Source organism: Caretta caretta, chromosome 6 (genome assembly GCF_965140235.1).
Source record: "Caretta caretta isolate rCarCar2 chromosome 6, rCarCar1.hap1, whole genome shotgun sequence".
Classification (NCBI taxonomy): Eukaryota; Metazoa; Chordata; order Testudines; family Cheloniidae; genus Caretta; species Caretta caretta.
Window position 1 is genome coordinate 12701131 of NC_134211.1, and position 23945 is coordinate 12725075.

Genomic DNA, 23945 nt, shown 5'->3' on the forward strand with positions numbered 1-23945 from the left:
ATTATAATTTGTTAAAAATGGTCCCTTTAACTTTATTCAAGTCTCAAGCTTTTGGTAAAAATTTACTCGTTTAAGATTAAAAGATGATTTACCTTGTAGATTTTAAGTGCATCTAAGGGAAAGCTGACTTTAAAGTTTATTAGTTTGTTATTTTGATTTAACAATATTCATCTGAGCTGTTTTTTCCTCCATGATAGAATCATACAATATCAGGGTTGGAAGGGACCTCAGGAGATCATCTAGTCCAACCCCCTGCTCAAAAGCAGGACCCATCCCCAATTAAATCATCCCAGCCAGGGCTTTGTCAAGCCTGACCTTAAAAACTTTAAAAAATCCTCCAATTTGTCTAGGTCCCTCTGTATCCTATCCCTGCCCTCCAGCGCATCTACCACTCCTCCCAGTTTAGTATCATCCGCAAATTTGCTGAGAGTGCAATCCACACCATCCTCCAGATCATTTATGAAGATATTGAACAAAACCGGCCCCAGGACCTGGGGCACTCCACTTGACATCGGCTGCCAACTAGACATGGAGCCATTGATCACTACCCGTTGAGCCCGACAATCTAGCCAACTTTCTACCCACCTTATAGTGCATTCATCCAGCCCGTACTACTTTAACTTGCTGACAAGAATACTGTGGGAGACCGTGTCAAAAGCTTTGCTAAAGTCAAGATACAATACATCCACTGCTTTCCCTTCATCCACAGAACCAGTAATCTCATCATAGAAGGCGATTAGATTAGTCAGGCATGACCTTCCCTTGGTGAATCCATGCTGACTGTTCCTGATCACTTTCCTCTCATGTAAGTGCTTCAGGATTGATTCTTTGAGGACCTGCTCCATGATTTTTCCGGGGACTGAGGTGAGGCTGACTGGCCTGTAGTTCCCAGGATCCTCCTTCTTCCCTTTTTTAAAGATTGGCACTACATTAGCCTTTTTCCAGTCATCCGGGACTTCCCCTGTTCGCCACGAGTTTTCAAAGATAATGGCCAATAGCTCTGCAATCACAGCCGCCATTTCCTTTAGCACTCTCGGATGCAACTCGTCCGGCCCCATGGACTTGTGCACGTCCAGCTTTTCTAAATAGTCCCTAACCACCTCTTTCTCCACAGAGGGCTGGCCATCTATTCCCCATGTTGTGATGCCCAGTGCAGCAGTCTGGGAGCTGACCTTGTTAGTGAAGACAGAGGCAAAAAAAGCATTGAGTACATTAGCTTTTTCCACATCCTCTGTCACTAGGTTGCCTCCCTCATTCATTAAGGGGCCTGAATACCCCTGAATACCTTCCCATTTCTCTGGTACCAGTACTGTGAGTCTTACCTGTTCGCTATTGGTTGGTTCAGTAACTCCCATATTCAGCATGGTTTGTATTTCTTCCTGCAGAACTGCAGCCATCTTTTCAGAAATACAGTGATACTATTGCTTTATCTAAGTGGAGTCTTACAGTGGTGATATGTTGTTCTGACTGGTCTTTCTGCTAGTAGTGCTTAGTCTTCCCTTGCAGTTCTTTGTTCTGTGAGATGTGTTTCAAATTAGGTTCTTCCTGGTGTAACCCTAGCCTGTCTAGATCTTACATCTTCTCCATCCTCCACCCTTGTCTGGCTCATTGCTCTGCTCACAAAAAGTTAAGATCTGTTCTCACCACACTTGGCATTTGTCTGGGATAGCTGCCTGATAACAGCCTTGCTTTCTTCAAACTTGCATATTGTTCTTCCCACCCTTCAAGTAACTTACTCTGTGGCAACTAGGGGCAGCCCACAACATTTTGGCACCTGAGGCGGGGAGCTCAAATGATGTCCCCATGTCCCATCGCTTGGGCCAAAACTTTGAAAGGTCTCAATTCTGCCTTTTTCCTGTTCTACTCCTCTCATGGTACTGCTCTGCTACCTACCCCAATAAAGGAGAACTAATAACTTAAAATGCCTTGTTCAAAAATTTTAAGTAATGCTTACATTTGCTTTCAGGCGTTTGAAAGTTAACTTTTCTTGTCTGCATAGTAAACACTGGCATTTTTATCTGTTTGAATAATCAAAGTGGTGCTTTCCGTGCCGCCTTGGTTGTAAAGATTGAACTGCTTCCTGAAGGTCCATAGTCTGGGCCAGCTCATGCTCTACTGAGATGGTTGCAAGGCCGACCAGCCTCTCCTGTGTCATTGTGGAGCGTAGATGTGTTTTTATTAACTTCAGCTTGGAGAAGCTGTGTTCTCCACTGGCAATTGTTACAGGAAGTGTTAGAAGTATGCGCAGAGCAACAAAAGCATTTAGAAAGAGGGTGTTCATCTTATTTGTGCGCACATATTTCAGAATATTCTTTGGAGTTGATCCTGCTGAAATGTACCTTGAAAGGGCTTTCAGTTCATCACCCAAATCACTCGCATCAATATCGCACATGTCCTCATGTGTCAACACGGTCTCTAGTGCCCTGCATTGCTGGTGTAGGTCGTCTTCAGGTATAGTGAGGAGTTTTGAAATATCATACAACATCCCAAATATACTGCTGTGTTCCTTGAGCTACATGAAACGTTCTTCAACTGACTGTATTGCACAATCTAGCACCTGGTTAAAGAATTCAACTTTGAATTGTTGTTTGGGGTCTCTTATAGGATTATCCCATACCTCATAATCAAAATGTAGTCTTCTTCGGTGACTCCTGTATTCTTGAATGGGTGGGGAAAATAGCTTCAGTGTGAAGTTCCTCTGCCAACTTCTGTGCACTCTTCAGAATGTTTTGAAATCCCTCATCTGACCGGTAAGACTGTAGATATGACTTTGCTTTGTCCAGTTGTTCCATTGCTCCAGATATATCAAGGTCAACACCTTGGAGTCTCTTGCTTATGACATTTATTTCAAACAGTATGTCGTGCCACAACACTAAGCCACACAGAAATTTGAAGTTATGTATGTTTCTGGTGATTCCATTTCCCTCTGCCACTGTTCTCCCACAAACAGTTCCTGTCATAGCATTAGCCTCCATAATGGCAACTGTGGCATCATCTACCTTCCCAATTTGGTGTTTGATAGGCTTTATCGCCTCCACTCGACTTTCCTGTTAGGGGCCTATTCCTTCACCCACTTACTTCCCTGGTCCTTCTCACATGAAGAGAGAGCAACAATACCCAAAGTCCAAAGGTGCAAACAATTCAATGTTCTTTGGGGTGAACTTCCAGCAAGCATGATTCTAGTTTCCTTCCTTAGTGTCCACCTTCCTAGCTCTGACACCACAGAGCCTTAGCTGTGTCCCTGTTCCAATCCCCCCCCCCCCTTAGCAAAACATGATTCCAATTTCCCTAACCCCATTCCCTGTTCCCATTCCCCCCCACACACACACTCTTCCTGATTGACTGCAGACTGTATAGTAAAACCTGAGTTCTGCTTAGCTATACCTTAACCAATCATTTTACTGAAATTTAACTAACCAATCCTCACATATTGTAACATGATTATTTAACCAATTATATCCCATCACCTTAATTAGTTTACACCCAGAAAAATTAATTATACAGCAGATAGAAACAATCACAGAACCAGACAGAGACCATGCAAATAAACAATAGCAAAGTGGGAACTATAATGACAAAACAATACAGAAGTGAGGATTTCACATCCCAGCTATTGATTAGTGAGTTCTTGTGAGACAGGATGCTATCAAACGAAGTTTCCTTTTACATTTTCTAGACACTTCCCTTTCTCTGGAGTTGATAGATCAGATCACCTTTCTAACAGCTCCAGATTGCCTTATTTCGGTGTGACTAGTTGGGAAAGTAAGGATGTGACCGCTTGCTTCCCAGCTTATGGCTGCCTCTGCTGCTTAGCCAAAGGCCTTAGCCTAAGAAAAGGGCCTCAGACTGTCAGTGAGAAAAGGCCTTATACAGTCAGTGATTTTGATTCTCTCGTACCTCTATAACTATCTAAGTGATAAGAATACACCTAAATTCTTAGAGTATAGGCCTTTACAGACAGGCCTGAATATCTATATCCTAACATTTCCCATCATGTGGCATTCAGTGGTTTCAGTATCAGAGAGGATGTTCCCAGATGTTGCTTCAAAATTTGCCATCGATGAGTTGATTCAGAGGAAAATACATATATGCTTTGAATTACATTTAAAAAATTCAGCAGCCTCAATAGAAGCCCCACTGACCACCAAGTTCAATGAATGAGAACTGCATGGGACAAAAAATGCTCAAGGGTTTAACTCTTGGATCTGCGTCTGCACTCCTATGTTCTTTCCTCTCATGTTGGCACCATTATCGTAGCCATGACTTCTCATGTCAGCTATCGCAATTCCCGTATCTTCCAGCTTTTTAAGAAGCACATTTGTCATACCAGCTCCTGTAGTATCAATGTCTATAAATTCTAGAGAATGCTCTCTGACAGTCACCACTGCAGGGACATTTTCACTGGGTTCTGTTACAAAATGCACCATTAAAGTAATTTGTTCCGTATGGCTGATGTCAGGTATGCAGTCCAGAATAACAGTAATATTTTGCCATCTTCAGATCTGCCACAATCTTCTGTTTGATTTTTGTTGCCAGTAACTGTATGGTCTCATTTTGAATTGTTTTTCCAAGGTAGTGGTGTGTGTACATTTCTTGGGTGGTGACTCTTCTTAGATGCTCCTGGAGTACAGCATCAAACTTGGCCATCAGCTCCACAGTTTTAAGGAAGTTTCCATTGTTTGACACATACAGCTGATCTGAAGTGCCACACAGTGTTAGGTTTTTGATAGCAAGCATTCTCACAATGGCAATGAGCCTTTTCAGAGCATTTTGCCAGTAAAGAGACGCTGATGCAATCTTCTCTTGATGCTGATCATCTGTGGTGGCCTTTAACCTTAGTCTCATCTCAAGCTCTTTCCACCTATGGAATGCTCTCTAGTGATTTGCTGCCTTCTCATGGCATGCCAGATTTCTAGCCAGATTTTTCCAATCCTGTGTTCCTGTAGAACCCAATGTGGCTGGAACATTAGACTGGAAGAGTTTGTAACAATAACAGTATGCAGCATTCTGGGGTTTTGAGTACATAAGCCATGGCCCCTCCACTTTGTCACCATTGGAGATTTCACGCCAGTAATATGTTGGGATAAAAACTTCTATTTTCATTGTCTTTGGGGAACATGAAGTTTTTCACTTGCTGTGGCCCATGCAGTACAAGGAAGTCCCTCAGGCTACTGCTCAAGTGGGTCCACGGTCCTGGATCATCTAGGCTTAAGGAGCTAAACTCAGCAGCAGCTGTTTCTTGCGCCTCCACCACACTCTTCTCTGATCTGTGCTTTTCTTCAGGAATGTGAATGGTTACATCCATTTGAGATGGCGATATGGATGCTGCAATAGCTGCCAGGTCACCTGCACTCTATCTGGAAGATCAGGCATCTCCTCACCACTCACATCCTCACTGGGGCCGGAAGGCTCACCGTGAACATTTGTGTTTATGTATCTCAGGAGAGCTCCTTCCTGCTTAGATAGAAAAGCTTCCTTTTGCTTTTTTTTCGAATGCTGTCCCAGAGGGGCGTTTTCTTCTTTCACTCATGACTGCTGTTCTGTGCCAGCTATAGTGGCTCTCAACACTCAATTGAAGGGAACAAATAAAGCAAGCTGGTAGCAGGGCCTGAGTGAGGAAAGATATCAGTGTTTTAAGGGCCTACCTGGCTCGTACTACTTCAGTTGACTGCCTGTTCTCCTTAAGTGGGTTCAGGGAAGCAGCGTGAAACTGGAAGGTCCCTGAGAAGGTGGTGTTAATCAGTCCAGGCTCCTTGGGGTGCTAGAGAGGTACATAAGAGGCTCCTTCTCCTCCTCTCTCTCCCTGCAGCTCCTGCTACTTTCTGTTCCCTCTCACCTTTTCGCCTGCCTGCCTGTTATGTCTCTTGTGCCCTCCTTCCTCCAGCACAGCACTCCTCCATCTCTGTGCATCTAGAGCAGAAAGAATACACATGCACCAGCAGCAGACACAATTTTCTACGCTCTGGGTCCTAGTGGAGCTGCCCTCCGTCCCCTACCCCCGCCCAGTCTGGCACCTGAGGCAGCCACCTGAGTTCGCTTCATGGTAAGGCCAGCCCTGGTTGCAACACTAATAAATAAAACCTTTTGTCCTGGTATTAGTAGGTTTTGCTTCCTCATTACGCTGGAAGTGGGGGCTTCCTTAAAATGTTCTTGTGCCAGCTTGCTCATTTGGAAGAGTCCGTCTCTCACCTGAAGGTCTTGACTTGCTTTACTTTCCAGGCTTAGCTACAGTTCCCAGGTTTCTTTAAGAATGTGTAGCAGTCCTCACATCTGTCAGACAGAATAGAACAAAGTAAAAGCTATAGATACCTGAGGTATTTGCACATGAGCAGTCACCTATCCCAAACTGCCTATGTAGCATTTACAGATTCCCACTGCATTTTTTTAAACCTTTCTCTAGGGCTGTCAACCAATGAACGCATTTCATAGAATCATAGAATATCAGGGTTGGAAGGGACCTCAGGAGGTCATCTAGTCCAACCCGCTGCTCAAAGCAGGACCAGCACCAACTAAATCATCCCAGCCAAGGCTTTGTCAAGCTGGGCCTTAAAAACCTCTAAGGATGGAGATTCCATCACCTCCCTAGGGAACCCATTCCAGTGCTTCACCACCCTCCTTGTGAAAGTTTTTTTCCTAATATCCAACCAAAACCTCCCCCACTGCAACTTGAGACAATTACTCCTTGTTCTGTCATCTGGTACCACTGAGAACAGTCTAGATCCATCCTCTTTGGAACCCCCTTTCAGGTTGTCAAGGTTCCTTCCCCACTCTGAACTCTAGAGTACAGATTTGGGGACCTGCATGAAAAACCCCCAAGCTTATTTTTACCAGCTTAGGTTAAAACTTCCCCAAGGTACAAACTATTTTACCTTTTGCCCTTGGACTTTATTGCTGCCACCACCTAGCGTCTAACAAATATATAACAGGGAAAGAGCCCACTTGGAAACTTCTTTCCCCCAAAAATCCTCCCCAAACCCCACACCCCCTTTCCTAGGGAAGGCTTGATAAAAATCCTCACCAATTTGCATAGATGAACACAGACCCAAATCCTTGGATCTTAAGAACAATGAAAAAACAATCAGGTTCTTAGAAGAAGAATTTTAATTGAAGAAAAAGTAAAACAATCACCTCTGTAAAATCAGGATGGTAAATACCTTACAGGGTAATCAGATTCAAAACACAGAGAAATCCCTCTATGCAAAACCTTAAGTTACAAAAAGACACACAAACAGGAATATACATTCCATTCAGCACAGCTTATCAGCCATTTAAACAAAACCGAATCTAACACATATCTAGCTAGATTACTTACTAAGTTCTAAGACTCCATTCCTGTTCTGTCCCTGGCAAAAACATCACACAGACAGGGAGAACCTTTGTTTCTCCCCCCCCCTCTCCAGCTTTGAAAGTACCTTGTGTCCTCATTGGTCATTTTGGTCAGCTGCCAGTGAGGTTATCCTAGCTTCTTAACCTTTTACAGGTGAAAGGGTTTTTCCTCTGGCCAGGAGGGATTTTAAAGGTGTTTACCCTTCCCTTTATATTTGACACAGGTAGTTGAAAGCAGCTATCAAATCCCCCCTCATTCTTCTCTTCTGCAGACTAAACAATCCCAGTTCCCTCAGCCTCTCCTCATAAGTCATGTGTTCCAGTCCCCTAATAATTTTTGTTGCCTTCTGCTGGACTCTCCAATTTTTCCCACATCCCTTCTGTAGTGGGGGGACCAAAACTGGACACAATACTCCAGGTGTGGCCTCACCAATGCCAAATAGATGGGAATAATCACTTCCCTCGATCTGTTGGCAATGCTCCTACTTATACAGCCCAATATGCCGTATGGCTTCTTGACAACAAGGGCACACTGCTGACTCATATCCAGATTCTAGTCCACTGTAATCTCCAGGTCCTTTTCTGAAGACCTGCTGCTTAGCCAGTCAGTCATCACCCTTGTTGCTCACACTTCTAAACTTTAATCCAGAGACTCTCAGATTTTTCTGCAGTTTCATACCGGAGCTCTGAGCAGTCATACTGCACTCTTACTTACGGTGCAACTCCCCCACCTTTTCTGCCCTGCCTGTTCTTCCTGAACAATTTATATCCATCCATGACAGTACTCCAATCATGTGAGTTATCCCACCAAGTCTCTGTTATTCCAACCACATCATAATTCCTTGACTGTGCCAGGACTTCCAGTTCTCCCTGCTTGTTTCCCAGGCTTCTTGCATTTGTGTATAGGCACTTGCTGATCATCCTGCTTTCTCAGGATGAGGTACAAACTATGAGGCAGGAACCCTCTCCTCTTGCGCTCTCATGCTTCCTCCCTGTATCCTACTTCCCCACTTACCTCAGGGCTTTGGTCTCCTTCCCCCAGTGAACCTAGTTTAAAGCCCTCCTCACTAGGTTAGCCAGCCTGCTTGCGAAGATGCTCTTCCCTTTCTTCGTTAGATGGAGGCCGTCTCTGCCTAGCACTCCTCCTCTTTGGAACATCATCCCATGGTCAAAGAATCCAAAGCCTTCTCTCCGACACCACCTGCATAGCCATTTGTTGACTTCCGTGATTCGACAGTCTCTACCCCGGCCTTTTCCTTCCACAGGGAGGATGGATGAGAACACCACTTGTGCCGCAAACTCCTTTATCCTTCTTCCCAGGGCCACGTGGTCTGCAATGATCCACTCAAGGTCATTCTTGGCAGTATCATTGTTGTCCACGTGGAGAAGCAGGAAGGGATAGCGATGCGAGGGTTGATGAGTTTCAGCAGTCTCTCCTTCACATCGTGAATCCTAGCTCCTGGCAAGCAGCAGACTTCTCGGTTTTCCCGGTCAGGGCGGCAGATAGATGATTCAATCCCCCCGGGGAGGGAGTCCCTGACTACCACCACCCGCCGCCGCCTCTTGGGAGCGGCAGTCGTGGAACCTCCATCCCTAGGACAGTGCATCTCATGCCTTCCAATCGGCGGAGTCTCCTTCTGTTCCCTTCCCTCAGAGGTATCATCTAGTCAACTCTCCGCATTAGTACCTGTGGAGAGAACATGAAAACGGTTGTTTACCTGTATCTGCGTTTCTGGTATATGGACGCTCCCCTTTCTTCTTCTGGAGGTCACATGCTGCCAAATTTCTTCACCCTTCTGTCCCTGCTGCGCAGCCTGCTCTGAATCTTCAGAATGTTGTGCCCATAGAAGCATATCCTGACATCTGTAAAGGAAATCTTCAGTTTCCCTTGTGCAACGCAGGGTTGATACTTGTTTCTCCAGACCTTGAACCTTCTCTTCCAATATGGAGACCAGCTTGTACTTTATACAGACAGTCGCTTCTGTCCTGTGGAAGAAAGACAAACATGGCACATCCTGTGCAGAGAACAGCTGAATGCTCACCATCCATATTACCTTCCTTCTAAGAGCTTCCACAGGTGCTGTAGTAACTACTCAGAGAAGCCTGCAAGATGAAAGCCTCAGTGGGCTCTCCCCAGGCAAACTCCCACTGTTAGCCGCTCTGCTGGTTCGCGACTGACTGGCTTTTTATAACAGTCAGGCCCACTCAGGGCTCACCTGGAACAAAGCACTCCCAATTCACACTTTAAACATTTTTATTTCCAATTGTCTGTACAGTGGCTGCATAACCCTGGACATGACATTTCTGGTGTTTGCGGTGTGTCCTGGATAACAATTGAACAAATGCACTCACCACCTGCCGGCTGTTTAATATCTTCTTTGGGAAAGGCTTCTGGGTACGTAGTCATTAACAGCCACTAGATACTGGTTATCCAAATAACTGCATTCTAGGGGTCTTGCAGCATCCATCATTTTGTGAGGAAAGTGGCACCTCCTACAAGTGGAAATGTCACAAGATGTGTAATCACTTTTTTTTCTTAGTGAAGGCAACTTTCTGGAATTTCAGGCCAGGTTTGAATCCATTCCTCTACTTGTTGATACAAATCAGGCCAATAAAATCTCAGTGCTGTCCTGTCCTAGGTTTCTTTTTGTTGGTGCAGGGGGTCCTGCCTATGGAATTGTGTCAAACCATTAGGACCGTTCCTCTACAAGCTTTAGGGATTACTGGCTTCTTCCTTTTATGGGCCACTCTGATACATACTTATCTGTGGTCCCATACTGAGACATAGTTTATACCTTCACTGATATACCCCTGACTTCTACACCACTTGGGAGTATAGAGGCTGAAGAGTGAGGTCTGACTGTAGAACACCAATACTGAGAGGGTTGTACCACATCCAGCTTCATCTTTCTCTTAACCTCGCCTCATTGTGCTCTACCCTTTTTCTCCAAGGCTTTGTTTTTTAGCTTTTCCTGGCTTCTCAGCAAACCTCTTGGTGTGATTCCAGGTCTTTCCTTTCTTGTCCTGTGATTGAATCACTATGCAAGCGGTAATGGTTTCACTAAGAAGGCCTATGAGAACTGGAAAACCTTGTCCTCATACCCTATTGGAAGGGAGTGTTCCTACTTTAACTTGCATCATAAAACAGTGATGTGTACTTCAGGAGCTGCATAGATCCCTCAGTCCTCATACATACAACCTGAGCATGGTAGCTTGGTCCAGATCTCTTGCAAAGAACAAACTTCTCAGAACTCCCTTTATCCAGCAGCACTCTTACCTCCTGACCATCATGCAAAGCCTTGGGCATCTTACTGGTGCATAGCTAATATCTGGTTCCTCTTGAGGTACATAACCTAAGCTGGCAATTGAGAGATTTTAACAGGGCAGCCATTAGTTTATGCCTCATCTGGTCTCAATAATAAATGAGGTTCCCTCCCCTCCCTCCACCTGCTTTATGATCTTAAAACCTACTTCACACACACCCATTTTTTCCAATCACCCTTGTCCCTCCGTCTTCCCACACATAATGCTCCCCAAAGTCTTAGTGGGGACCTGGTTTCTTAGTAGCGTAGCTGTTCAGTGGGCCATCAGAGAAATTGTTATATCTACTACCTGCTCATTGGACTTAGATGGTTCATAAGCCCAAGTCTGGACCTCTTAGTAATTGCAGTAGTAAATGTTTATATTTTGGTAGTGCCCGGAGGCCCAACTGGGATTGGGACCCCATTAAGCTTGGTGCAGTACAAACACAGAGAGACTCCCTACCCTGAAGGGTGAACAATCTGAAGTTCCCATATCCAGGATCTCCTCTCTGGTCTGGCTGCCGCTAGTGTGTAGCTGAGCTAATCGTTCATTGCAGAGTCTGACTGCTGGCCAGAACTGCTCTGTCCCTTCACCAATCTATTTTCTGTTACCTCTGCAGTCACTAATTAAATCCTCCTTCATTGCATGATGGGCTGCTACTGCCTCCCCTTGCCTGCGGGGCCTGTAGTCCACTCCATCTGTCAGCCATCTGTCAGCCATGCAAGGGTGGTCACCATTCATTCAAAGCAGGATAGTTCTCCTGTACCCCAGTCTTCTCCCCCCTGCAATAAATCAGGATCATTTAGGTTCCTGCCTCACTATTCTCCCTCTAGGTTCTGAGTGTCTAGAGCTGCTCTCTCCTGTCTCTGTTCAAGAAGTGGCGAGGACTTCAGTTGCTGAAGCCCACATCTTTCAAAATTGCTAAACTAGACTTCTGGTCATTACATCCTCCCTTTATCATACTGGAGCAAGGATAGCCATGGTTGGAGAAAAATTTAGGACATAGAGGATCCATGGCTGGAGGGAGCTGGCCATTGCTCAGTCCTGGAGACTGCCCAGAAGCATAAAATAGGCACCCTCTGCAGCAGAGGGGAGGTCACTGGCTACATGGAAAGTTGTTCCCATGCCACAGAGCAGAGTGAAACCTACAATGAAATCTGCAAAGGTTGTAGCTTGAAAGAGGTGTTTGGTCTGAAAAAGCAGCCACTCCTCATCTCTCCTGCTGTGAAAGGGAGGGTTAAACCTTCCCTATTCACCTGTAAAGTGCAGTAGACAACCACCCAAACTCTCAACCTTGATATATCAGGGTGTGATGAGAGGCGGTAGCTTCCTGCAGCACAAGATGAGTAAGAAGGCATATGTATTGAATATGTCAGAATCGTTACCTAATGAGACGGAATGAAGAAACCTTTCCCATTGAGGGACAGGAATGCAGGGCATGTTTCACAGGAGGTGCATGTGATTGGTTGGTGAAACACCCAATGTACTCCATGATTTGCAGCCTTCTGGAGAATTGTGATCTAGCATCTCAGCTTTTTATTATACGAAGCTTCTAACCTTTATCCGTGCAGAGATGTCTTCCTGAGTCTGTGGACAGCCTGCAACAGTAGACCTGAGAGGGTCAGTTCACCATGGTGTTAATGCTGATGCCCCATATGGATGGCAGTTCAAACCACAGCCTTGTTAGCTACTGGATTATTTTAGCAGAAACATCCAGCTAATCTGTGCATCCCTGCCACATCCTTCTCAAACTGCTCCTCATGCCCCTTAGGTGCAAAAAAAATTCAGCTGTCCCCTGCTCACCTGCCAGACTTTAAGCTTTCCCTGCTAGCTTCTACAAGAGTGAAGGTTCTGTGGTATGTAATATATGAAACTGGGGGCAGCATAACACAATTTAATAGACCTTAATTAGTACCATTTTCCTTGTATATTTCATACTTTAATAACATCCTCCATTTTTAACTGAAGCTGTCCCACAATGTATTATGTTGAGATTCACCAGTGATGGGAACGGGATGGGTGCACTGGGATATCTTGGGCATGGCTACACTGGAAACTTAGAAGCGCTGTCGCGGGAGTGCTCCCACAGCAGCACTTCGAAGTGCGAGTGTGACCGCACACGAGCGCTGGGAGAGAGCTCTCCCAGTGCTCCTGATAATCCACCTCCAGGAGGGGATGAGCTCAGAGCCTGTCTACACTTGCGCTTTAAAACACTCAGACTTGCTGCGCTCGGGGGGGGGGATTTTTCACACCCCTGAGCCAGCAACTTAGAGCGCTATAAAATGTACGTGTAGCCAAGCCCCTTGTGTAACTCAGGTAAACCCAGTATGGCTTTTTGAGGTAGCCACTAGAGGGGGACATATAAATTGGTTCGAGGCTGCAACTGCCTCTAAAAGTTAGCGGATGAGGTCTCTTAGCTGAAGTAGTGGAGGTTCATGGTTTTAGATCCCCAGGTTCCCAGGTTCAATGCCTGCAGACTCAGTTTGTGTTCAGTAGTCTGCAATGGACTCTGACCACCTCCTTTCTCATAGGAATATAATCGTCCCCCCATGCCCCTCAATGAGATGCTGTGTAGGGCCTGGGTGTCCGTTCAGAGGAAGCCCGTAAAACAGCCTGATTAAGAAAATGGGAAGGGGCTAGCCAGGGCGTGTAAGACAAGGACAAATGCAAGCCAGCCGCAGCGCACACAAGGGGTTAACGCTTTTCTGTTGCTCTTTAAAGTCAGCCACACTGCCGAAGCCCTCGGGGGTCTGGCCCTGGGTTCTCCGATTGCAGTGGTGAGGGGAGGGGACAGGGGAGGGGGGCTCTTCGGGCAGCCCTGTCTGCCAATCAGCGAGCCGCCAGCCGCTTGTCCCAGCCTCCTCTGACTCTGCAGCAGAACGGAGCTGTCCTCTGCGCGCTGTCTCGCTCGCTGGCTCTTTCTCTTCTGCCATCTTCCGCTGCAAAGCATTGCTGGGAGCCGCATGTGGGTGACGCAGCAGCATTGTCTTGCAGGCACAGGAAGCTGCGGACGGGGTCTGGAAAGGAGCGAGTTTCTGCTGGGGCAGCTGCGTGGGTTCGGGGGGCGGCTCTTGGGAACATGTCTCCCGAAGAGCGGGGGGTTTGCTGATTTACACACTGTAAATCGGAAGGAGTGGAGCCAGGGAGAGCCCCGCAGCTCGTAGTGCACGGAACGAAACAAAGGGGCTCGGAAACTTCATTCCGCACAGCCTCGGCAGCTCCAGAGGGACGTGGCACGCAAGGTCAGGCAGCGAGGCGAGCTTTCTTGGGGGGGATTAGATGGGAACCTCCGGGGGGGGCACTTGGTTGCCGTCCACGTTTCCGCAGAACAATGCTATTGGCGTCCTTCTATGAGATCTGCCCTCTCGAAACAGCTCCCTGCTGGGGCTTGGGCTTTCCCCTCTTCTCTGACTGGGGTTGGCTTGTTTACGTGGGTTCCCTGCACCTTTTTGGGGGGAGGGCGTTCTGGGGTGGAAATCCCGTCGCCCGTTCCCTCTCTGGGAGTATTTTCCGCTTGTGCTAGCGATCCTCGAGGCGGGGTGTTTCAAGGCTGGAAGTTGGCGTTCTCCGTCCTGAGATGAGCACAGAGGGGACACGTTTAGGGTTCCCTGCCCCATACTACCTTGTTTGGTTAGATGTTGGATCACGGTGTGCCCCCTCCCACTCAGAGCAGGGTGTTCTTGCCTGAACAGCCAGCCAGCCCACCCACCTCCTGGAGTACCTGGGGCAGGGGGAGTGTTCATTTCTCCCTCCCTGCTCTGATAGGCATTGAGGTGTGTGTGTCTAAGTGCCCCTGACCTTTCCTTTCAGTGTGTGCTCATGTGAAGGCTGGCTGAGGGAGGAAAGTCTGGTTGTGGACAGTATGCTATGCTGCTCTGGGAGTGGAGGCAGCCACTTCCGCCCGCGCCCACAGCCGCCTTAGAAGGGCGGGGAGTAACTGGAAAGCAGCCTTCCCCAGCAGAGGCTCCCTTTGGGGGACGTGCATCCCCTGGGGTGGATGTGAGCCCAGCCCATGCCCTGTTTCCTCCTGGCAGCAGGAAGCACTGCACTTGCCTGGCACATGGGAGTGCCAGCAGGAGGCTCCTGAAAACGTAGCCATAGCAACAGCCAAGTAAATAAAGCACATCTGCAACGGCAATCTGGGTGGGTGGGTGGGGTAGAGAGCAGAGGCCAGGCTTGGCACTGGTAGTCCAAGAGCCTTCCAGGGGATGCAGGTGCTTGTCGCTAACACCTGGCTGTAGGATGTCCTTGAGTTAAAGGCAGGAGGGCCAGCCCTGGGAACGTTCCCAGAAGGCTCAAAGCCCTGCCGCCTTTTGGAACTGTTCATTACTGTGAAATCCAAACTGGAAGGCAGAATGAGAAGACGCTTCTAGCTACCTGGCACCCAGCACAGGGCTGTGTGGTTTCCTTGTGAGAATTCTTCCTCTTCCTCTGCTCTGGTGTAGGAGGATGACTGCCTCCTACACCAGAGCAGGGGCTGGCTGTCCTGCACTCTGTCTGCTGCTTAGAGCGTTCAAATTACAGGGAAGCAACTCAGCTCCTCTGGAAAAGGGGCTGGGCTTCTGCTCCTCTACAAAAGAACTAGTCCCCACACAAGTGCACACTCCTCTCAGCATGGTCTGCCAGGGACTGCTGGGCTGAAACGGCTAGATAACTATCACTTGTGTAGCTCAGCTCAGCTCTGCTAATGATGAACAGGTGTCTCTGCTGGGGGTGGAGCGGAGGACATCTCTTCCCCAGGCACTGCAGCAGTATGTGAAAGGAATGCTCTCTCCCTGGCATCTGGACAGATCCAGGCTGGCAGCAGTTTCTTGTTCCCTTGCTTATGTATCTGTGCTGCTGTTTGTCTCCTTCCTTTTCTCTTCCTGACTCTCCAATAGCTGCTGCTGGAGGAGCACGCGAACAGCGACCCAAAACTGGCACTTACAGGAGTCCCTATCATCCAGTGGCCCAAGAGAGACAAGGTAAGAGATGGGGCTGTACCATGGCCCAGCCAACTGCTGGCGGTTTTGGTTTCATCTGGCTTCTCACCTCCCTATTGCTTCTTCTGAGGAGAGATTCCAGTGGTGGAAGTGGAGAGCAGAGCCCTGGAACCTAACTGCCTAGTGACCCTCCATAGGGGAGGGGAGTCATGTTCCCAGCAGCCCTTCCCAGAGCTGCTTAAATGCAGGAATGTGGATGGGAGAAGGCAGCGAGATGCAGGATTCAAGAAAGTGGTGCTGTTATGTTCCCCACTTCAGGTGAAATGCAAAGTGCAGAAGTGAAAGATAAACACAAGCCCAAGTGCGCTTCTGTGCACAAGAGTTGGCACTCACCGACAAGCACCTCTAAGCCAGTGAACTTTTCATAAGTGGCTGTCTTGGAGCAGAGTGTGGTCCTCCCACAGATACGGCCTTTATCTAATGTCTGCTCTCTTAACAAGCCCACAGCAGGGCGAAGCAGGCAGCTTCCCCGCTCTCATGGAGATCAGTCCCTGCTATGCTCCTGCCTTCCTGCAAAGGAATGCTTCCCAGAGGTGGCAACTGGCTAGCGATCCAGAGTGACTGCCTCAGACTCTGCCCTCACATCCTATCCATGAATCTAAGTGTGTTGGTCTGAATACCAGTCATTCACATGCAAACGGGAGTCACCACTCTCCACCAGTTCCATCCATAGTTTGCCATCCAGTCGTGGAGCCGAAGTCATGCCATGTGATTTATTTGTCCAAACACTTGCCACTAGTGGTGAATAGTCACAGGAAAAACTTAGTGAAAAGTCCCATAGGCTGAAATGTCTGCCTAACCTATTCGGCGAATATATAGGAATAAGCAGTAAGGCCTAGATTTTAAAAGGTACATGGGAGTTAGGTACCTAAATACTTTAAAAAAAAAAAAAAAAATTGCCTGTACATCCATAAGTCAGAATTTGTTCCCCAAAAGGGAGTGAGCATGCTGGATAATGGGCTCCCTCTGATAGAAATTACTGTGGTGGCAGTTGGCCAAGTAGTTTTTCTGCCTTCCTACCTCTCGACTTGGAGAAAGGGAGATACAATAAGCCCCCCACCGAGGCCTTTTGGCCAGGTGGGTCTGCAGCTTACCCCAAAACTGAGGATTAATTTATGCCCCATAGCTCTGTGAGGGTTGATAGTCTGTTCCTCTTGTTCTGGCTGCTCTCGCCATGGGTGTTGCTCTTAGAAATGTCAGAATACGATGTCTCTTGGAGGAGAATTTGGGAATTGTACTGCTCCAAGAGGCAGCGTGTCAGTATTCAGGCATGGACCAAAAAGTCTTGCTAAATCAAAAGACTGCTGACCAGCCCTAACAGGCTGAGCTTGGATCCCAGCTTCCCAGTGGTATAAAGCCCTGGCAGTTGGAGAATTTTCTGCAATTGTGTGAGAAGACTGTTGCAAAGGTGCTTAGCAGCTGGGCTGGTTATAAACAGTTTCAGATTTGGTGTACTTTCCCAGCCAGTGGCCCTGGGTCAGAGGAAGCAAGTCTCACCAGGGGAAGGCTGGAAGGAAGCGAGCCACTGTCTAAGGTCATAGTGAGATGTAGGGGCCCATTTGCAGCTCTAACTCGACTGGAAGAAGAGGTTGGGGCATGGGTTGGGAAAGAAGATAAGCGCTGCAAACAGTCATTTCCCTTCCTTGGCTCATGATATGCACCCGACTCTGGGGTGTAGCAGTCTAGTGGCTAGGGATCTAATCCTGCCTTCCCTTGGATACATTCGTTCTCAGCTCTGTAAAATGGGGAAAATGCTGACTGGGCTGAGTCTGTGCCGTCCTTTGAGATCCAAATGAAAGGTGCGAGACATGGGCTTGCTGAGATGCTCCTGCTGCTTGAATATGACAGAAAGCTGTGAGCCATGAACCTCCCAATCTTTGACCTCTCCTTTGTGCGTCTATTGCCAGCTAAAGCTCCAGGCCCGGCCGAAGGTGCGCCTGCCCACCATCCCCATCACCAAGCCTCACACCATGAAGCCAGCCCCACGCCCAGCACCTGTAAGGCCCACAGTGTCTCCGATAGTGTCAGGAGCACGACGGAGGCGGGTGCGGTGCCGTAAATGCAAGGCCTGCATGCAGGGCGAGTGCGGCATGTGCCACTACTGCAGGGACATGAAGAAGTTTGGGGGGCCTGGTCGCATGAAGCAGTCCTGCGTCCTCCGGCAATGCTTAGCGGTGAGTTCTGTGGCAAGTTACGTTGGGGGGGGAGCCGTGGCTGGCCACTTGCGGGCAAGGATGGCAGGGAATTTTGCTTGAGCCTTCCACTCCAAATCTGAATTTGACAGAGCAGAATTTGGGTCAAAACAAGGGAGCTCCTGGAACTAGCCATCCCCCAAGCTTGAGGGCACTTCCTTTGGTGTGTCTGTCTCCCTGGTTTCACTCTTGGCTTCCTTTGTAGCCCAGGCTGCCTCACTCGGTTACGTGCGCGCTTTGCGGGGAGGTGGATCAGAATGAGGATTCGCAGGACTTTGAGAAAAAGCTCATGGAATGCTGCATCTGCAACGAGATAGTTCACCCTGGCTGCCTGCAGGTGAGGTGGGCTCAGGGACATGGGTTCTGGGTCCACACTCATGTATGGGGAGGGAGGGGAGTGGCTGAAGGATGGTGCTTAACCACTTGATATCTCCCATCTACAGATGGATGGGGAAGGGCTGCTGAATGATGAATTGCCCAATTGCTGGGAGTGTCCAAAGTGCTACCAGGGTGACGAGTTGGAGAAGGGCCAGGTAAGAGGAGACCCACTCGCCTGGACAGCACCAGTGTGAGGAGAATGGGAGCACTAGGATTGCTCTCTAAACGTACACCTCACTCGGTTCTTCTCAGGTGGGGAGGTATGTGGGGAAAGGGGGAGCCCAGCTGGTTGTGGGGTGCTACTCACTCTGGACGCTGAGTTGCAGGAAGCATTGAGAAGGTTCTGTTGAGGTCGTCATGCCATGGAGCCAGGCATGTGTGCACGTATATGCATGGGCACATTGGGTCAACAGGAACTGATGCTCTTGAGGGCAGTGAATGCCACATCAGGCAGGTGGGCACTGGTGGAGCTGTGGCACCTCAGTGGGGCCAGGTGGCTTGTGGGCACTGGTGAAGGTGCATGTTGCTAACTTCCAGTGGAGCTGGTTCATAGCTCTTCCATGTCCACCCCCCACGACGTTCACAGAGAGCCTGTCAACAAGCAAACTCCAGCATCCTGCAGAAGAAACAACTCCTCAAAGGGCACTGGCGCCCAGACCCTGCCACCAAGCAGCGAGCAGACTATGTGCGGCGCCGGCTGGCCAAGTGGAGGCTGGCAGCGCTGCCTAGGCAGCAGAACTACGGTTACCAGCTCATACGTAGGACTGTGCCTGTTGCCTCAGAGAGCAGTGTCCCAGAAGAGGCAAGCAAGGTGGGGGACCCTCCTGCAGGGAGTGGGCCTGCAACTTGGGAGGAGATGAATGTGGCCAGCCTGGGTGCAGGGCTCAGCAGTGGGAAGGGCGCAGTTTCCCATTGGCCTCAAGGACATTGCAAAGCCTTGTGGCTTCATCCTTCCACCACCACTCCCTTAGGAAAAGGATCTCAGTGGGTACTTAGCCATCCTGAAAGTCAGGATGCTTGTTCAGGTGGCCAGGTGTGGATTTAGGAGCTGAGTTCTGATCATGTAACTCCTAAAAGCTGGTGCTGTTCCCAGACAGCCTCCAAATCTCTGCCCCTCCTGTCAGTGTGACTCCCAACAGTTTGACTGAGTCCCCTGTGCCAGGTGGGTTTGCAAATGGTGGAGGGGCCACTGGCCCCACCCTGGAAACCAGTTGTGTGTGAGGCCTGGTGAACTTGCCATGGCCTGGATGCGAGGTTACTGGAAAGAAGATGACCGCAGCCTGGACGGTTGGCTTGAGCCCCTCTGCCCTTTATGTTATAACACCCTGCACTACCTACTCTGGTTACTACAGCTCCGTATTGGGAGAGCAGACCTGCCATATGGACAGTGTTGGGCAAGCTCTCCTTAGTCCCTCCTCCACATACTGGGCACTGCTGGCACGGACCCCACTATTCAAAGTGCCCAGAGAAAGGTGGTCTTGCCCAGGTGAGTGGGGCCCTGTATCAGCACAGTGATGGTGTGTTCCCCTAGGGTTTTGCCTGCTGTGCCATCAGGGGGTGCTGTCTGGGCCTGTACTGTTGATAGGTGAGGTGTTAACTCCCCTCTCTGTCCGCTTTGCAGAAGCGGAAGATGGAGGAGAGCGACGAGGACACAGTGCAGGCCAAAGTCTTGCGACCCCTGCGGAGCTGCGAGGAGCCCCTGACACCCCCACCGCACTCGCCCACCTCCATGCTGCAGCTGATCCATGACCCGGCATCACCGCGGGGTGTGGTGACGCGCTCATCCCCGGGGGCTGGTCCCAGTGACCACCACAGCGCGAGCCGGGATGAGCGCTTCAAGCGGCGGCAACTGCTGCGGCTCCAGGTCACGGAGCGCACTATGGTGCGGGAGAAGGAGAACAACCCTAGTGGCAAGAAGGAGCTGTCAGAGGTGGAGAAGGCCAAGCTGCATGGCTCCTACCTCACGGTCACACTGCAGAGGCCCGCCAAAGACCTGCACGGCACTTCCATTGTGCCCAAGCTGCAGGCCATCACCGCCTCCTCCACTAATCTGCGGCACTCTCCCCGCGTGGTAGTGCGCCACTGCCCGGCCAGGACGCCCCAGCGGGCTGGGGAGGAGGAGGCAGCAGACGAGGAGGAGGCAGCAGATGAGGAGGAGGAAGAGGAAAGCATGGAGGAGGGCGGGGCGGCCCGGCTGAATGGCAGAGGTGGCCGAGCGCAGGACGGCGAGGAGAGCTGGATGCAGCGCGAGGTGTGGATGTCCGTCTTCCGCTACCTCAGCCGCAGAGAGCTCTGCGAGTGTATGCGGGTGTGCAAGACTTGGTACAAATGGTAAGTGGGGCATGGTGCCACCCCCGCCCTCATCAAAGGCAGTGGACCCCCGCTAGCTGATTAGTACCAAATAGGAGATGACTAGAGCTGGGAGGGTTGTTTCAGGGTCAGCTGCAGCCCCATCACAGCTGGTGCGTATTGGGCCCTTGGCAGAGGTGCCGTGTCCCTCTGGCTCTTGGGTGAGGTATGTTGGTGCTGGAAGTTTGCCATGCTGCTATTTGTGCCATACCTGTTCTCCCTTCAAGAAATACACTTCTCTGAATGGCTCTATTGGGCCGTGGCCAGTCCCTCCATCAGAGAGCATTTCCTGAGTTCCAGTCCCCCACATCCTTGCTAGTGCCCACAGTGACCAGTCCTGCACTCTCCTTACCTTTCCTGTGGTTGACAGTGTCCTGTGTCCACCAGCCCTCTCCTGGTGGCTTTGCAGAACTGTCTCCAGGCTGTACAAACTAACTCTCTGTGGAAGGCCCTGGGGACTGTCTCTGAGCTCTGCACTGTTGCAGTGATCTCCCATGGGGTCCTGAGTATTTCTTACCCCCTCCAGTCCCCAGTCATGATGGGCACATCATGGATACCTGTTCCACCCAGGGGCCTTTTTCTCTCACCTCAGGCTACATGATGGTTCTCATCAAGACAATGGAGTTACCTGTAGCTTGTGTGAGGAGAGCTGGCCACTCAGGCAGAACATGCAGCCTCCTAGCTAGTGAGGTGGGAAGCAGGGACCCGTATTTCCCTAACCCCTCAGCGACTTCAGTGCCCATGAAGGCACAAGCACACTAGATCCTACAGGCCTGCAAGACCCTGTTAGCTGCTAGCCCAGCATGGTCTCTCTTCCAGGCATTCCCCGGTTCTTATTGTAACCAGCAGTGCTGAGATAACCAACTGCCCTGCTGCTGGTTCCCGGGGCAGCCTAACCCCTGTTCTGAGTGTGAGCTGCATGACTGGCATCTGAAATGGCTCCTCCAGCACAAGCTGGAGTGTGTCCAGAGCCAGACTGGAGCTGAAGAGCCTGCAGAAGTCTGATTAGCACAGCAAGCCCCTGGGTCCTTTGGAGCATGTTACCACTGGAGTTCCTTCATTCCCTTGGCATCCAGCAGTCTGTATCGGGTGGGGCTATGGGCTCTTCCTGTCCAACCGGCATGTCTCTCTGCATCAGGTGCTGCGACAAGAGATTGTGGACAAAGATTGACTTGAGCAGGTGCAAGTCCATCACTCCCCAGGCCCTGAGTGGCATCATCAAGAGGCAGCCGGTCAGCCTCGACCTTAGCTGGACCAATATCTCCAAAAAACAGCTCACCTGGCTTGTCAACAGGCTGCCAGGTCAGTGGGCCTTGTGCTTGGGGTAGGGTGAGGGGGCTTTTCTCTTTTGCTTTGCCCTTGGCATTACAACCCACACGCTGAACTGCCCCTTGTCTGGTAGCCCCACCACCACTCTGAATAGCCAGCCAGCCTGTGGGTGCCATAGCCCTGTGCCCCTTGTGGATGTCAGAGGTAATCTAGGATTGTTGCCATGTTCATGTATCTTCAGGGTATCTCATGGTACCACCCACTCCCAGGAGTCCTTGTGGATCTTCCTGAGTCACACAGGGAAGCTGGCTCTAGCAGTAAGTTCCCTGTGTCCCCCAGTCCCCGGCATTGAAGAGGAGACCTCCCCATCCCTATCCTGCCAGGATGAAGTAGGAATTCGGGGTCTGTGTACATCCCATCCTGACCTTCTCTCTCCCGGGGTGGGCAAGAGGTGAAGTCATTGGAATGTGTTGGCGCGGGTGTGGACAAAGTGTCCTGTTGGTCTCCGATCAGAAAGGAAGCTACAGGGGTATCTTGGAGTTGAGGGCTCTCTTGACTCACTGGTTCCCCCTCTTCCCGGCAGGCCTGAAAGACCTCATCTTAGCAGGCTGTTCCTGGTCTGCAGTGTGTGCGCTCAGTACCTCCAGCTGCCCCCTTCTCAGGACCCTCGATCTTCGGTGGGCAGTAGGAATCAAGGACCCTCAGATCCGGGACTTGCTCACACCTCCCACAGACAAACCCAGTATGTTGGTTCCTGGGTCATACAAGGGTGGGCAATGTGGTTGCGCAAGGAAGGCCTGTGTTCAGGTGGGCAGGGGTTGTAGTTACCAAGAAGAATCTCCAGGGGGCAGTGTTCGGGGAATGGGGTGGGAGCTGTGGTTGCCATGGGATGGGGGTATTTCCTTAGGGATCTGTATTTCTGGGAGCGAGATGAGGGCTGTGGTCTTCAGGTAGTGTTGCAGGGTGATTGGGCTGCACTTATTTATTAGAAGTTCACGTCTTGGTGCAGGTGATGAAGTGGGAGGTGCTGGCATGTAGCAGATGGCAATGCATCTAGGGGTGGCCGTGACATGATTGTTTCCCACGCACCTCGGCAGGTCAAGACAATCGCAGCAAACTCCGTAACATGACAGACTTCCGGCTAGCTGGTCTGGACATCACCGATGCCACCCTCCGGCTCATCATCCGCCATATGCCCCTGCTCTCACGACTCGACCTTAGTCACTGCAGCCACCTTACGGACCAGTCGGCCAACCTCCTAACGGCCGTGGGGTCTTCCACACGCAACTCGCTCACTGAGATCAACATGGCAGGTGACTGCAACCTCTGCACCCTTCCACTGGCACCTTGTGTGGTGCCAGACAGTGCCACTGCTCTGCCTTCATTTACCCTCGCTTTGGATGGGTTCCATGCTACTGGGGTACAGTGGCGGGATGGGGGTTAGTTTCCATGTTGGCTCAGTTGTGGCCTTTAGCACAGCCCTTCTCCAGAGGGATGAGTGAGCTGTGGGTCTTGGACAATACCTGGCAGCTAGGAATCTGCTCCCAAGGCCGAATGAAGGGGGTGAGCTTGTGTCTTCAGTGCCCCAGATGTTCCTCAGCATCTGCTGCAGGGTTGTCCTCTGAAATCAACACATGAAGTGAGCTGTAGCTCACGAAAGCTCATGCTCAAATAAATTGGTTAGTCTCTAAGGTGCCACAAGTACTCCTTTTCTTTTTCCTTTTAAACACATTCAGTCGATAGCCCTTATGGCGAGTGGGGAAACGCTCAGACGGATGAAAATCTTCATTCCACGTGAGAGCGAGATCAAAACTGTTTCATAACTGAGACTCTCCGAGCTGCCCAGATGCCAGTCAGCCCTGCTTCCAGGCTCCCTGGCATATAGCCAGGACCCCCAGCTTGAGCTGGGGCTACAAGGGCTGTGCCAGGCTCCCAGTTCTGTGGCAGCTGACCCAGCAGGTGGGGGGGAAGCAGGCGAGATGGCTGGGAATCAGGCAGGCTTCCACTGTAAGAGTGGATGAAGTGAACACATCCCCATGGAACATTTTGATTTTGTGAAATCAGCCTTTTCTGACACACATTGTCTGACAATTTCCAGCCAGCTCTACATTCCAGATCCAAGGGTTCCCTTAGCTACTAGAACTCA

The 23945-nt window shown here is 49.9% G+C and overlaps 1 protein-coding gene across 5 annotated transcripts in view; it reads left to right on the plus strand.

Moving 5' to 3' along the window:
• KDM2A (lysine demethylase 2A) overlaps nt 1-23945 on the plus strand; it is a 90779-nt gene that overhangs the window by 63522 nt on the left and 3312 nt on the right. For 4 of the 5 annotated variants that reach the window (XM_048852445.2, XM_048852443.2, XM_048852449.2 and 1 more), the window contains 8 exons: nt 15510-15593; nt 17519-17785; nt 18009-18140; nt 18247-18336; nt 19803-20512; nt 21669-21832; nt 22383-22541; nt 22897-23112. In XM_048852445.2, the coding sequence (XP_048708402.1) occupies nt 15510-15593; nt 17519-17785; nt 18009-18140; nt 18247-18336; nt 19803-20512; nt 21669-21832; nt 22383-22541; nt 22897-23112 (1822 nt within the window). Of the gene's footprint in view, nt 1-13487; nt 13872-15509; nt 15594-17518; nt 17786-18008; nt 18141-18246; nt 18337-19802; nt 20513-21668; nt 21833-22382; nt 22542-22896; nt 23113-23945 lie in introns of those variants that run through there. The other variant, XM_048852450.2, reaches the window with a different exon arrangement.